At 36.0% G+C, this 15,968-nt stretch overlaps 1 protein-coding gene across 3 annotated transcripts in view; it reads right to left on the reverse strand.

Moving 5' to 3' along the window:
- Positions 1-15,968, reverse strand: part of WWP1 (WW domain containing E3 ubiquitin protein ligase 1) — a 62,597-nt gene that overhangs the window by 26,798 nt on the left and 19,831 nt on the right. The window contains exons 2-6 of one of the 3 annotated variants that reach the window (XM_056330245.1): positions 9,549-9,639; positions 5,686-5,824; positions 3,189-3,313; positions 294-431; positions 130-193 (exon numbers count right to left, since the gene is read on the reverse strand). In XM_056330245.1, coding sequence (XP_056186220.1) covers positions 130-193; positions 294-431; positions 3,189-3,313; positions 5,686-5,824; positions 9,549-9,618 — 536 coding nt within the window. In that variant the 5' untranslated portion in view covers positions 9,619-9,639. Of the gene's footprint in view, positions 1-129; positions 197-293; positions 432-3,188; positions 3,314-5,685; positions 5,826-9,548; positions 9,640-15,968 lie in introns of those variants that run through there. The other 2 variants (XM_056330243.1, XM_056330246.1) reach the window with 2 other exon arrangements.

Below are 15,968 nucleotides of genomic sequence, written 5' to 3' on the forward strand. Positions count from 1 at the left end.
TGTGGCAACATAATTTAAAATCCATCGCATTTAAAAAAAAAAAAAAAAAAAAAGACACAAGCCAAACATTTCAACTGATAAATTTGCTAATATACTTCATATAGCATAAACACAAAAGTAAATTCCTACCTGGATGTACTTCTTGATGCAGCGTCTCTGCTTTCATGCACAGCCTCCCCATTTTGCTGAACTTCTACTGAACAATAAGAAACAAATTCAACAGAAATACTCTATTATGTCTGTTTGAAACCTTAATCAAAATATTACCATCCGACTTAATTATTTTAACTTACTGGTTGCTGATGAACTGAGATTTGTAAGAGATTCTTGTTCAACAACCAAACCATCCAGCACAACTGTCAGTTCACCTGTTTGCACCATGCCACTCTTGTTTTCCAAAGAGAGTTTCAACTGTTCTTTCACCTTCTCCACTAAAAATGGAGTTGGGGTGGATAGGGGGAGAGAAGGAGAGAAGGGATAAAAGGTTAAATTCTAAAAAACATTAAAAGATATTTTCAACACAAAAACGAGATACATGTATTTAGTTGTACAAAACTGAACGTGAGAGATACTCAGATGATTCAAACCAACATAGAAATCACTAAGGAGCTGTGTAAATTTATATCTTCTGTGGGTAAAAGCACAGTTTATTGGAAAAATAAATTGGCCATTTACAGAGTATATTCTATAGGTATGCTATAGGATCCACATGGTTTCAGTACTTTATTATTAATGATTTCCCAGGTTTGCTGTTTCCACTGAGCCCTTTTGAAATTATGCACTACTTACGTAACATGAGACAGCTTAAAGTCAAACAACTTCTGAACTACACATCCAAATTTTGCAAATGACTGGGAACCTCAGTCTACAACCACAGCTTATGTTCATTTCTCATATCACCTTCCAAAACTAATTCTAAGAGACCACTGAAAAGAACATCACTTTGAGGAAGAAATAAATACAAGGACGGCTTAGACTTCTTCCTCAGTTTTAAAAATTATTTTTAGTAAATCCTTACTAGCATTTTCATAGATCCCAACTCCATGATTAAACAGTAACAAAGGAGATTACTTGAGTTATCAAAAATGAAATCAGAAGATATCTTTACCAAAAGAAATTTTGAGATATACAAAAAAATGTATATGTGGTGCAGTTAAAGAATTCAGTATGACTGATAAGCAATGCACATACTTGTAGAGATATATACATAATCCACAAGTAAAACATGCTGTGGATGCTGCATAATTATCTCTAAATAAACTATTACTAGTACAGCAGTAAAAGCTACATGTCATAAATCCAAACACAGTCAGCCATGAGTTCACGTTAATCAGGTTTAAATGGTTAAGGCCTTTTAGTAGTTGCGGTCTCAGATTATAAGATTAATCTTTCAAGATCTACCACCATATTTCACTCCATATGATAGCATTCCAAGTTAAAGCTTACTGTGCACTGCCATGTATTAAACTAGCATTTCCTTTTTTTTTTTTTCCATTCTTAACACATATCATAAATGAACAATAAACATTAAAATTGGGAAGGCTACCATAAGCTACTGCCAGATACCATCTAAACTGTTACTTTAAAGAGCAGGTTCAACAATGTAGTTGGGCAGCAGTTACCAGCAGACACCCACTGCTATATTAGAAAGAATTTCAAAGTACTTCAAGTTGCTGGAGCAAGCACAAAGCTTGCAAATCTACAGAATTAATGATTTTGCAATCTGCATTTTGGAAAATGGTACTACCTGAAAGAACAAAGAAACTAGCCTACCACTGAGTTGTTAAATTAACATACTTGTAAATCATCATTTCTGCAAAGGGTGATGGGTTTAGCTTCTGCTATTTTAACAGGTTATGCCTCCAACCCAGATCAACAGTTGGCTGTGGTCCAACTGAGCTGGCAAGAAAGCTGGAAGGGGTGTGGGCAGCAATTCAATACTGGTGGTGGTTAGTGAGAGAAAGTAACAACACCAATTCTAAAGGTTCTGCCTTTAGAGAACTTCCCCTTCACATTTTATTCACTGAAGAGCCATTCAGTGCTGTATTTTAGATGAGGTATCAATAACTGAGTGACTGAAAAACAACAATCAGATTATTCTACCACTGAATTATTGGATAGTCTAATGTATATCAAACTGCTGACTTGCCCAAATCAGAAACACTGCACATAAATTACTTTGGTGCAATGTACGGCTAAGTCAGTCAACCATTCCCAGAAAGAATTTGCAAAGTTGTTGGATCCTACATCCTCTGGATCTTGATAATAAAAATTAAACTTTTTTTTTTAATCATTATTACAACCCAGTTTCTTCTGATATACTTTTTTTAATTTAAAAAAGAAGCAGTTTTCCTGCTTAATTATGGACTTTGGGGCAGAAACTTTATAACACTGCTAAAAAAGCCCACCTGATTTTAGATTCTGTTTCAATTTTCTGTAAGAATCAGAAAAATGAAGCTTTATTCCAGCTCTCCTTTTCCCCCACCTCCCCAAACGGAGCTCTTAGGTTTATATATCTAACTTGCGAGAAAGGTTAGAGATTGTTTTAGCTGGAATTCTACTGCCACTCTGGAGTGGAATTTAAAGTGTGGATTCACCATCTTCTTGTACTAACGAAAAAAAGTTTAAAAAGCAAATTAGATAAAGAAGACCCATTTTAATTCTATTAAAGACAGTTAAAATTAGAAGTTACATAGAACACAACAACCTCTCATGTACTCTAAGGAAGTTCTCAAATGTTTCACATTAATCAGTGGTTCTTACTGCACTCTGAGCAGCTAAATTATGAGGGAAAGATATACAACCTTTCTATTAGTGATTCCAGAGAAGGAAAACATGAAAAAAAATCACATAGATGGCTTTTCTGAAAGTTTAGACTTTTTTTTTTACCAAGTCTAAAACAGATCTTCTAGCAAAATAGTTACTAGATTGCCACAAAACACCGTATTTAGTCACTTCTGCTTTTACTTAATTAACTCATACTCTATTGTTTGTTTCAAAATTATTATATCCCATTGTTACATTTAAATTGCTTTAGATAGCACCGACATCTCTAGAAGAGATGAGTAAAGACATCAACTGAAAGTCAGTTGTAATTTCACGTACGGTTAGTAGTCTAGTTGACAGTTTGATGTATAATTAGTAATAATAATTCTACTTTACTCAAAATATCCTTCATGATAACTTACATTTTCTATTGTGTATTTCCAAAGCTTGTCTCAAGTCTACAGTGGCTCTTCCTAATAAAGCATCTGCTTTTAAAGTGTGATGGCTCCACACTCTAAATTCCAGCGTAGTCTGTGGAGTCACATTCCTGCATATAAAATACATTTTTTAAGAGATATATACAGATTTTAAAGTATTTGTTCTTGCTACTAGGAGTATTTGAACTTAATTCACTTTCTCATATTTGTTGGATTTCTTCATACTAATTAACTGAAAGAAGTTTTTGTACTGCAAGGGGAAATTTTTAACTAAGAACTGCAAACACTATGATATTTATACGTAAGATCACACTTAAAGTGCATTACTATGATAACATAAGGAATTTGAAGAGTATCAGAATAACCCACACTACACTCAAATCTCAGTTATATAAAACATATCTTACTTTATGAAAGACATATTTTCCCTATTCCTCACTATTCCAGAATTCTAACCAAACACTCACATTATTAAATGTGAACAAAAAGGTGGTAAGTATACTTGTCTGTCACTAGAAAGAAAAATACTATTTAAAAAAAAAAAAGGAAAAAGCAACCAATCAGCTACTTGCAAGCAGGAAGAACTCACTTAATAGGCATCAGCGTGCCATGAAAATGTTTATAAAACACTATTTGTGAATCCACAAGTATATATAAAACCATAATGCATACTCACAGAAATCAGAGGGGAAAATATCAAATGATGTAGCTAAAGTAAAAATTGGAGGGAAGCAGAAAGGTAAAGTACCAAATTACAGTAATATTATGATAACCTTTGGCAGTGATCTCTCCCCTGCTCAAGAAGGAAAACGGGAAGCTATGCTAGGTCCTGGAGAGCAAGTTTAGTAGTACAGGTTCTAGTACTGCAAGAGTGCTCCTGGCTGTGAAAAATGCAGTGCAAAAAGTCAAAGGCCACATATCCATCACTACTCAATATGGACAGTTATATCAGCATTGATGAAAACAATACTAAAGACAATCCCACGATCCCAACAATCGAGCTAGCTTTATAGTAATAGTCACTTGAGTGTGTTGGACAATGTGCATCATTTTTGCTGAAACCCCTGAGAAAATTTATGTTTGCCTTTTGATTAGGCTGCCTTCTAATGGAAGTCTTACTGAAAGACCAGCTCTAAAAGTAAATGGGAAAAAAAAACAAACAAAACCCCCCCAAAAACCCACACACCACCTACAAATACAGAATATATTGCTGGTGCTCATGCATATTCATGGAAGAGAGGGTAGTTTGGTAAACGAGAGGATCCACTTATCCTCAGACTGGGCAACTAAAACAACAATACTATTACAATAGCCAGAGGACGAGGGGGCCAGAACACCTTATATACCTAAGGGTAAGATCCTAAGTAATACGGATGATGGAACGAGTCTGCTTTGCTGTAGCGTGCATGGCAGATTACCTTGTTTCTACCAGCTCACCAAATCCTGACAAATCGAATCTGCCTCCTCAACAGAAACTCTGGTCTCTGTGAATATACCGAGAACTCTGTACTTGAACTAGTAATAACTCCTGGAAATCATCATCAGGTCCAAGACTACAGTATTCTCTTTTGCGACCCTGCAAAGGGCTAATAAACTCTACTGAACCTGAAACATTCAGAAACATCACAAAGGAATACTCGGTTCATTCAGCCCAGGTTTGGAGCTAATAAGTAGGTGTTCCCAGGCAAACACTTCCCCAAAGCTAAGTATGTTGTAGTACTCCCCACGCTCCAGCACTGTTAGTTATAGGAACCTGGCGTGGCACTAACGAAGCTGGCTACTGCACAGACAAGTCAGGTGCTGTAAAATGTACTGGCCCAGGCTCAATTCCACTTGATAGTAACTATGCCGTTTCCAGACACAAATTGGGAGCAGTACAATCTTGCATGTATAATAAGGCATTCTAGCCAACTGCACGGTGCAAGATTGCTAGCTCTTCATAGAGTCATGTTTAGGTATATCTACACCCATAGCATAGTTAAACCAAATTAAATCACAAGAAGATTAAAAAGGTCAAACGTTATGATAAATTTTGTTTGTCACTTTGCAGTAAACTGCTTTCATGTTTGTATGCCTTCACCAGGAAATTTAAAGAAAGAAGTGACCTTCCTCATAACTACTACTTATCCAGCTGAGATTATTTTCCTTTTAAAGTTGAGAATGACATAGCTTTTTTACTATGTCATAGTATTTTATTATTAACAACTTCTATAGAGGAATCAAACTTGAATGGTCTACAGCGCTAACAAATATCAAGAGTATACCATGTATAGCAACTGTATGCAAGGAACACTGTACAAAAAGTATTCTCAAAACATTGTAAGAATTCAGAAAAAATATTTCATTTGAAATAAATATTATCTTATGTCTGCATTTAATCATCAACAGCCAGAGAAAACAACGTAGGCATCCAAGCTTAGTAAATATTTGCCTGCAATATCTGCCTAATAAATAGTATAAAAAACCTGAAAAAGCTACTTACACTGTCAGCTGCTCATCCCATTTTGGATTTGAAGAACTACTTGATTTTGCTGTTTTCTTAATTTCTCCATCTGCAGTTAATTCTGTGTAGAAAGTTGTTCCAAACCAATTCTTTTTCCGTTTCAGTTTAGCACTAGAAACTAATAAAATACATTGTTTTATCTACGACAGCATATTGTTGCTGAAAAAACAGAAAACATACTGCCTACAAAATGTATGAAACACAGCATGGCAACGTTATTCCTCATCCTTTCTACTTCTGCTGGATATAAAGAGGTCAATGCTAAAATGGTAGCTTTTCTTTTCAAAAGCTACTTTGTCAGACAGTTGAAAACAATTGCAGCATTTCTCTTCACCACGTACCAGCAGGATGGGTTGGAGAGACAGCACAATTATTTCAGACATAAACACTGAAAATCATGTGGGTTCTTTTGTGTAATTTCTTATTGTTCTTCCTACTCTTCCCTTAACTGAAAAATACCTAAGTATGATACGTTTGAGAGATTATCAGGCAAACTTTTTTTTTTAAAAAAAAAATTGTGTGTAGTTATGAAAGCATATGCAGTTCAGGCCTATTTCAAAGTGTCCCTGTATAGCAAAGCCTGTATACAGAGCTAAATTTCCTTCTTGGTATTACCTGTGTGGTTAATCTGTGGTGTAACACATCAGTTTGTTAAAAGTAAGAAAACAGCTCTCGAATTTCCCCTAAATAGCTCTGTGGATGAACTTAAAGGTTCCAGCTAAATACTCAACAATTAAGAAATAGCAAATGACTGAAGAAGCTATCTTTTACCTCCTAATCGCTGACAAGGTTCTCAGTGTTCCTGAAAATAAATCTGTTCTCTCACTTCCTTGCTCAGCTGAGGAAGTCACTATAAAACCCAGCAGCAGCCTAACTGCCAACATTTTAAATTCTATTTCAGGCAGATGTTGTCTTCAGAAGACCACATCAGTGGACTCACAGCTGTACCTACCTGCTGGCTATGCCTTTTCTCTCATTCCTTCCACACTTCCGCATGATTCTCTTTCCCTTCACTTTCAAACTATAGCAAAGCCGAGTATTTTCAGCCACTTGGAAATAATCCTGCCCCTGTTATTTTTGCATTAGCAAATAACTTCCACTTACTTTTCTGTATGGTAACTAAACTGTCTGAAAGGCAGACAAAAAAGGTCTGTCATGTGTTTCTGGATTACAGAATTTCTGAGACATATACATTAGTTACCTAAAAGTTAGTGGGATGCAAGTGTCCAAGATTCTAAACACAACAGCCATGGACTTTTACTTAATTTCAGTCAAAAGGTGCACACTTAACGCCCTCATACTTAAAAAGTCCAGTCTAAGTCATGTGTCACATGTCATAAAAGGAAAATGCACTTTTGGTAACATTACAAGTAGAAGTCTAAACACGTCTTATTTTTTCATTCCACACGTCATATTTTTTCATCTGAAATCATGATATATTTTTAACCTTTAAGAACCTCTGGTTCTTCCACATTTTTTCCTCCATATTTTACTTTCTAAAAGCAACTGCAACATTTGATAAAATACAGGTATTTAGTCATAATATTCAAGCTTCCTTTTAGTTTTCCCCCTTTTATCTGATTATGTTTTAGGTCATTAGGTTTTGAGTCCCCAAACATGAAAGGAGACCATTATAATTTTTTTTTGTTAGTCCTAATTTTTTTAAACGAAGTCCTAAGTAACAAACACCTGCAAAAGACTTCACAAAGACCTAACAAGACAAGATAGATTGGTAAAATATATTTGAAAAAATACTGATGGCAAAACTTGTTGGCAACATGCTGTAACTGTATAAATCCAAACAAGTCTCTTACTGCTTCACATGAATTTCCTTGTCTACAAACTGTGTATACATTAGTTGCTGCCTTTATAAATGTGCTTTTTAATTATAGTGTCTGAAACGTAAGTCTAGACTCTAAAGCAGCATAAACTCATCTCAGCATAACCCAGTGCAGGTCAGCAGCACTACAGTACCACACTCGTCTCCCATTTCTTTCCCTGTAGTGCCACTGGCATTCCCCTGATCTTGCAATGAAGACCTTTAGAGAATTAAACCTTCAGAAAACTAATCCTAAAAATTGCACAAATTTCTTCCTACTTTGATCCTTGAACCAGATCTTTTGAAGTCAACAGAAGCTCCAGTGCCACAAAAATAGAAGACTACTTATGGAAGGAGCAGTACAGTACAGGATACCAAAATGATCACTTCTGCATACACAGATCTGAAGTTACGGGTCATTTGTGTAACAGTTTGCTACAGTTACACATATTCAATCTACAGGTGGCTCCATCTATGCTGTTAGTTATTGCCAGTTTTGATGATTCATCACTTTATCAAGTTATTTAATCCTTAAACTGGGTTAATCAGTTTTAAGGTTCCTCTCTTATCAGATTAGATAAAATATCTATTTGGGGGACTCCGCAGCAATGTATTTTTTACCAGATGACCTGGCCATCTTTGGACCATCCAGCATGATACATCTTTCTTGAGATGCAGCTTTTTTTAAGACATAGTATCTTACTCATGTGCTTTCCAATTTTTGTTCAAAATAGCCTTAATATATTCGTGGCCATGCATTCATTCTTACAGGGTTCCCAGATTTCGTAAGATCCCTGGAAAGTGCAAATTATTTATCAATGGTAAAATAATACTTACATACATACATTCACACTTATACATTTATGTATATATATATTTATGCACAACATCGAACTACTTGCTGGTAACATTACTACTTTTAGATACTGTAACACTGTCATAATTAGCTATCAAACTTGTTTACCTACATGCATTTTGCTTATCTTAGGACTACAAGTCTTTGTTCTGCTCTGCCATTCCACAGAAAGAGCAACTAAGATTGACACCAGTTGTCACATCCCTCACCAGTTCTTACCCATGAGTAGCAAAATGCGTAACATCTGTTCAACATCTACTGAATATGTCCCCAACATAATCAGAAATTTCCAGAATTGCTTGTAGCCCACCATGTTTCCCTTCCAGCAGATATTGAGATTGCTGAATTCTGCCTCGAATTATGCAACAAGAAAAATGTGAACAGTCATGAGATGCAACACAGTAAATTCCAATTGGATAGAAGGAAAAACACTTCCACGTTGATGTGGTTTACCACTAGAACAATCTGCCCAGGAAAAAAGGTAATCTACAACCTTTGAGATACTGAAAATTCAACTGGACAATACCCTTAGCGACCTGATTCAATTTCAAAGGCAGCCCTGCCTTCAGCAAAAGAGCGGACTAGGGAATCCCCAAATATCCCTTCCAACCTGAATTATTCCATATGGCTGTGTAATCCAACCTGCTGCACCCAAGGTTAATACGGGATACCTGTATTATTCTCAACAGATGTTTACCTGATACAGGTAATCAAAGACAACCTTTTGAAGGGCTAGCAGATTTTGTGATTTCCTCCAGTCCTCCTCCAACTTCACTATAACGTTGTACCCATTTTCAGCTTGGACTTCATTCAACTGCCCATCTTTTTTGTAGAATTTCAGCAATATGTGTTCCCTCTATAGAATATGTGCCAATAATTATTTATTCCCAAGCAAAATTCCTTCCATTTGTCCCTACTGTTGTACTCAATCTCATTTTTTCTTAATTTGAAGAGATCGTTAAACCCTGTCATCCAACTCACTGTATAACCTCTACCTAGCTTTAATTCATCTACATATATTATAGTCATGTTCTTAACTTTTAACATTTGAGTTATTAGTTAAAATATTAACAATACCGATCCATTTTCTACACTCATTTCAAAAACTGCTTTTATGAATACATATGTTTTCCTGTAAAAATCACCATGATACAAATCACTACTTGCCTGTTACTTGCATCTGTAATCTTCCATTATGGTTGTTACTTGTATCAGATCTTGGTGAGGCTGTGGCCATGTCAGAGGTTTAGGCTTTAGCCTAAAAAAAAAAAAAAAAAAACACAGGTAGCTTATTGAAAAGACTTATCTCTGCATGTTAGTTCCAACTATTAACTAAAATGCTCAACTAATCAGCAAGTTACCAAATGTTACTTAGGTATGGCAGAATGCATTATTTTCAGAACACTAGTTAAAAAAAAAAAACAATTACTTTTGAAATTTGTCCGACGTTACCTTTGAGGATGCCAAGACACTTCAGTAATACATACATTCACATAGTTTAGAACAACTGTGCAAGGCAAAAAAAAATTCAGCTGTGATATTATCAATATTCCTATCTCCAGAAGGTATGCTTATGGTCTGATTTCAGATGTGCTAAGCACCAAGAACTTCAAATGAACAAAACATCCAAAACATTTACATGCTTGAAAATCAAGTCATTCCCAGAACAATACACTCAAGCAATAACTTGATTCAGACAAAAAACATTTGAATTCTATCCCTAGATTTGCAATCAGCTTTCTATACCACTGTTGTCCATCCACAAATCACTTCCCTCACCTATTGAGACAGTAATAGGACCACCCCATCTTATCATTCCATGGCTAAAATTGTGTGGCTCTGATCTTATCTGGGACATCCCAGTACTTGAAGGACATGCGGACAAACATCACTCGTGTCCTCCTGAATTACTACACCTGAAAGAAAGCTAGAAGTAAAATATTCTCTAGCAGACAACTATTTTTCATGAGAAAAGAATACATACATTTAAAGTATACTTTCCAGGACCCGAATGAACTTCCATATAATTATTTCTGTGAACATTAATTGGTATTGATAATAATATGGTAACAGTAAAGTCACCAAATCTTTTTGATCATGCATCTCTATCAGTAAAAGATTTTTGAGCATGCACCCCCTAATATGTGTATATTTAGAAATTATATATAGGTATTACTGTACTACTGTATTTTGTACATTATAAAACATAAAAATATAAATTAAGAAGGATGAGCTGAAGATAAACGGTATTTTATTTACCGTTTAATTAATGGTGAAAAAAATATTTTTGCTCTCACTAGAAATATTTTTTTCTTTCTGAGAGCCATGTGACTAAATATGCTTCATTTTAAAAATGTTGGCTTAACACTTTGTAATACAGTCATCTGAAGGTCTAGTTCTAAATTCAGTATGTCTCAGTATTTGGTTTTAATGGCTCTCAGAGCTGGAAAAGACAATTAACAATGATGTGTACATCAAAATGAAAGTACATCACTGGCTGGACTTGCTACATACAAAGTTTATTCTTGAAATGTGGTCAGGAAATTTCCATCTGCCTGATATCAATCAGCTATTACTGCAAACTAATAGAAGATCATGCATTTTGATATTTTTAACAAACGGTTCAAAACCCTCTGAAACTCTTCAACTGGAAGACTTGAAACAGGTAAGGAAATTCTGTTACACAGTTTAAGTGTACAGATATTAGAGTTCTTGTGGGTGTCACACATCTTTTCTGGCAACAAAATCCAGAAAATATCCATTTTCAAAATGTTCTATCCATAGCATGAGTTTCTTTTAAAAAGAAGTCACCTTTTTGCCCATTGGCATCACCTTCACCTTGAATGGATAGTGTCTTTATTTTTTTTTAAAATACCTGTTAGTCAGCATACTGCTGACAACCACCTGTCATCACAGACCACATCAGCAAATTCAGAACACTCGTCTTTTTGTGAAAGAAATACGCAGAATTAATCTTTAACTTTTACAGTTCTTCTAAGCACTTTCCCATGACAACCACCAAACTTCTGCATGCTACAAAAGATTTTCCTGGTCACTCCCCATGTCATTAAAAATTATAAAGATTCTGCTATTTAAAGGCCCTGTTTTTACACAATTAACCACAATGATGACATCTTGCCGCACTTCGTGCTCCAACTTCCTTGATGTTTGCTTATGCATGACGCAGTGAATGTGTTCCACGTGTGCTGCTCTCCTTGTAACTTCACCCCAGAATCCTTTTTACCTTCAAAGCAATCCATCAGTACGTACATTTGCAGTTTTTCCATTTAAAAAAATAACAAACAACCCAACAAATGTTGTTATTAAAGAAGTCATTTACTGTTAAGAATATATCTTCTCTGGTACATCTTTCCTTAGTGACTTAGTTCTTTGTGTATTTCATTAACAACACAGAACCTAGCAACTACCATAAGCTGAGCCACATTACAAGCATCTATACTTTCATCCAACTGTATAGCAAGCCTCAAGCCTCCCACACTGTAAATTTTTCTAATATTTATTTCTTCAGATCTCTGGCAATCTGTTCTAGACATCTTTCAACAGTATCTGCTGACAAAGGAATGCATGTCTGCTTGTAACCATATTCTTTCCCATGTATTATTTCAGATATTCTTACAGCGAGGAAGATCAAGTGTTTCTCCAATAATTTGTGGCTTCTATGTCTTTTGCTATTGAGAAACCTCAAAAGAGGCTTCTAAAGATCCATCATTAAGTTAGTGAAATCTTCAAGTACTGGACCGAGTATCACAGGACTTTAAACATTGCTGAAAAAAATCATGGAGGTTTGTCTTCATGTTCTGGATAGCTGTTTTTTTCAATGCCTTGCTAATTGTGATGGATTCATACTATCATTAGCTGATATTTCAAGGTACAATATTCTCGTAGGGCGAGGTTCAGCATTAATTCTAGTGGATGTATATCCATATTTCAAATTGCCTTCTTGATAAACTCAATATTTTTTTTGCCAACATATTGTCAGATCTAATTGCCATTGTTTTTACCTCATATTGCATCTGGCTAGGAGCTCATGCTAGAGTAGGAGAAACATCAGCTCTGCCATGTTCTTATTGTTCACATTATTAGTATTCACTTCAATCCATGGTCTCTTTGCAGGAATTTTTTTAAGTTACTTGCCCATTTTATGAGGGTCAGTTTAGTTAAAACTAAATATAATCCATAAATCCACCTAACTGGACACATGTAAACTGCATACATTGCAATATACTGAAAGTGAAAGAACAAGTGAAGGCACTGCTGTGACCCCTTCACACTCTGGAATTCTAAGTCTGCCCTCAGGACACCTCACCAACTATACATGACACAGGACCAAGTGAGGGTGCCAGTGTCAATATGAGGTTGATTTCTTTCTTATCTTTCAGATAAAATACAAACCCTAATATTTTATTTCCACACCTCAATGGATGGTCTTGTACACCTCATTTTGGAGGCCGCTGAGATAGAAGACATCAAAGGAGCAACACATGCAATCAGTTCTGTGGCAAGTAAAGTCAAATTCTTCACAAGAAACCAAGATCTGCAATCTAGTTCTAATCATACATTAAAAAAAATATTTTAGGCATACTTTTGTAACTGACAAATTGCAATAATTTTTACTAAGCTTTTTTTCCACCTACTGTTCAACCTGCATAGATCTAAAACGCTAGGGGAGTTATTTGGTTTTATTTGGTTGGTTGGGTTTTGTGGATTTTTTTAATCTCTACTCATATCATGCACAAAGTAAAATAAATAGAGAAATGAACTGTGTCAAAGTCCTCAGGTAGACAGCACATTGCCTAATCTCCTCAGGTTTTCAGTGCTGATTTATCTGCAAGGCACACCACCTGCCCTACCCTGAGTTTCTGGCTCTGCTTCTGACTAAGCTGCTAACTGCATTTGGCAAACCCCCGTTTGTTAAGCTACTGGTAACAGGGAAGTGATAATTCACTACACTTAGCTTTGCGTCTTTCCCCTTGAAGGAAAAAATTACCATGATGCCTGGGAAAAATTACTAGAATGCCAGGGACATCCGAACAGGGTGGAGAAGAAACAAAGTTAGGCTTGGGGCTGCATGTTTCTGCAATAACTACATGACTGCCTCCCACATCAAGAGTGCCCCCATGTTCTGTTTCTGCCCTGTAAAATGAACATCCTTCTGTAACAGAAGTCTTTCTTATATTCTTGCCAATATGGTACCCCAAGGTACATTTACACAGCAATTACTACAATTCCGTATGTTTAGTATGTTGCAAGCAAAATACTACATTAACATGTATGTCAAATAGTATTTAGAAAAACAAACTAAAAAATGTGAAAGTGCAAAAAAAATCTTTTAAATAAACATAACTTTTTATCAACAATACATGAAGAAAGTGTTATGTCATACGTTATATCCATAAGGGTTTTACTGAACAGAGCAAATTAGTTGAACTGACTGATTCTGGTCTCATCATGTTCCAAATATTCCAAAGCTGCAGTCCTCCCACCCTTGTTTAACTGGTTAGGAATGAGGAACTGGTTAGGAATTAAGGGAGAAGGACACATTAAAATTTCTCCGAGTCAAAAGAAGGAAACTAATCAATTGGTTTTTCCAGTAATGTTTTTTTCAGGAATATGTAAATAACAATTATTTAAGCTTCAGTCACCAGTTATTTTCATCCCTGATTATCCAAACTCCACTACCGACATTTTTAAATAAAGTTAACAGGTTATTGTCCCATCAGCTGTGATGCAGGTTGGTTGGTCTGGTGCAAGCCTGCTCACATCATGGAGTTTGTAGTTTTCATTCAAGATCCAGAAAGTTACTCTTATGGTATTACTTAAAAAAAACAAAGAAACAAAAAATCCAAAGCCTTCACTGCCCGATGCACATTGGGTCACAACTCGCTCCCAGTCAAATGTGTCTTTCTCCTGGGTAAACAAAGCCTTCAAGAAGAAAAATTGGCCAAGTTACATTGTACAAAATTAAGGATCTTATCTAGAGCCTTGGGCACCTATTACTCCCTGCAAGCTAGTAAGGATACATGACAACCGTTGCTGCACAATTGAAGAAGAGAAGCATGATCCAGAACATAGCCCCTCAGCCTTTGATAAGAAAATTACTACCATGATGTAGCCATAGGGGGTGGAGGGGGATGGGACACAGGATGACAACCCTATTTATCATATGAATTGTTTGCAGTAGTGATAAAAACAGCGTTAGTGACATTATGTAAGGTACTAGTACTGATTGTCATACTCAAGAAAAGGACAGGACATGAACAGCACTACTGGGAGAATAAAGACAATGCACGAGTAGTCTAATAAAGAATGGAAGTAAATTTGCTCATCATCTATAAATATATCAGGAACATGCAGAAATCAAAAATAAAGACTACTGAATTAAAAGAATAGTGTTGATAGATGTTTCCAAAAATCTCATGTTTCTGGGGGCAAGGTTGCAGCAGAGACAACAAGCACATACTGTATGAAACTAAGCAGGGACAGTAAAGAAGTCACACAGAGGGACTGACAGACTTGTACTAGGCTGGGATTATACCACCACTCTAATGCCTCATTAGAAGCACAAATTTTCATAAGATGAGAAAGATTTTTAAGAGTTCTACAACTAGAAATTCTTCAAATACTGAAAAAATGGAAGTTTCAAGGAGTAGGAGCCTCTGTCTTCATAAGCCAAAGAAACTCTCTCTGCATGGCCAAAAATAACCAAACTTCAACTAAAGTTGTCCGAGCTTGGTGAAGGAAGGGATGGGATTGCAATTACAGGAAGTGAAGTGATGATATTCATTTGGAGGATTGAGACATTTGCAGAACAAGAGATAACATCAAAAGCAAAATACCAGTACTTAACCTAATTTGTAAGGAAGTATATATGAGAAATAAAAACAGGTGGTGAAGAAGCACTGGAAGATGGGGTGTGTTGTTTTGTTTTTTTAATAAATGATTTTTTTAAGTTTTATTTCAAATAATGCAAGCCCTAACCATTAATGGGCAAGGGAACACTATGTCCTACAGGCACTATTTACTGCTTTCTTGCATCATGCACACACTTTTTTTCCTCAGCCCTAAATCCCTTTTTCTTGCTACTCAAAATAAATGCCCAGTTTAGCTACTGAATATGTTAAGGGTTAAAATATTTGAGGTTATCTCTAGATAATCTTAAAAAGAGGATTACATACAATATAAGAGTCACCATCCTTATAATCTTCCTGAAAATCATGGCATTAATTCTCACAGGGCTGCAGTCACCACACATTCCCAAATACGAACTTGCTACACCTCTTTATTCAAGTTCTAGATTAACCTTAATTGGTCTAAAGGACATGAAGCTTTACTTTCAGAATTGTTTCACTAACACATACAACACCCCCTCCCCTAAATTCCTGGACCAAAAATGAATTAAGAGAGAGTCTTGAGAGCCACGTAAAGATCACAGTTATCACAATGCTTCTGTCTAAACCAGGGGTCCTCAAACTATGGCCCACGGGCCAGATACAGCCCCCAAGGGTCCACAATCTGGCCCCTGGTATTTACAGACCCCCCCGCCGGGGGTTGGGGGGGAAACCAAGC

Source organism: Falco biarmicus, chromosome 3 (genome assembly GCF_023638135.1).
Source record: "Falco biarmicus isolate bFalBia1 chromosome 3, bFalBia1.pri, whole genome shotgun sequence".
Lineage (NCBI taxonomy): Eukaryota > Metazoa > Chordata > Aves > Falconiformes > Falconidae > Falco > Falco biarmicus.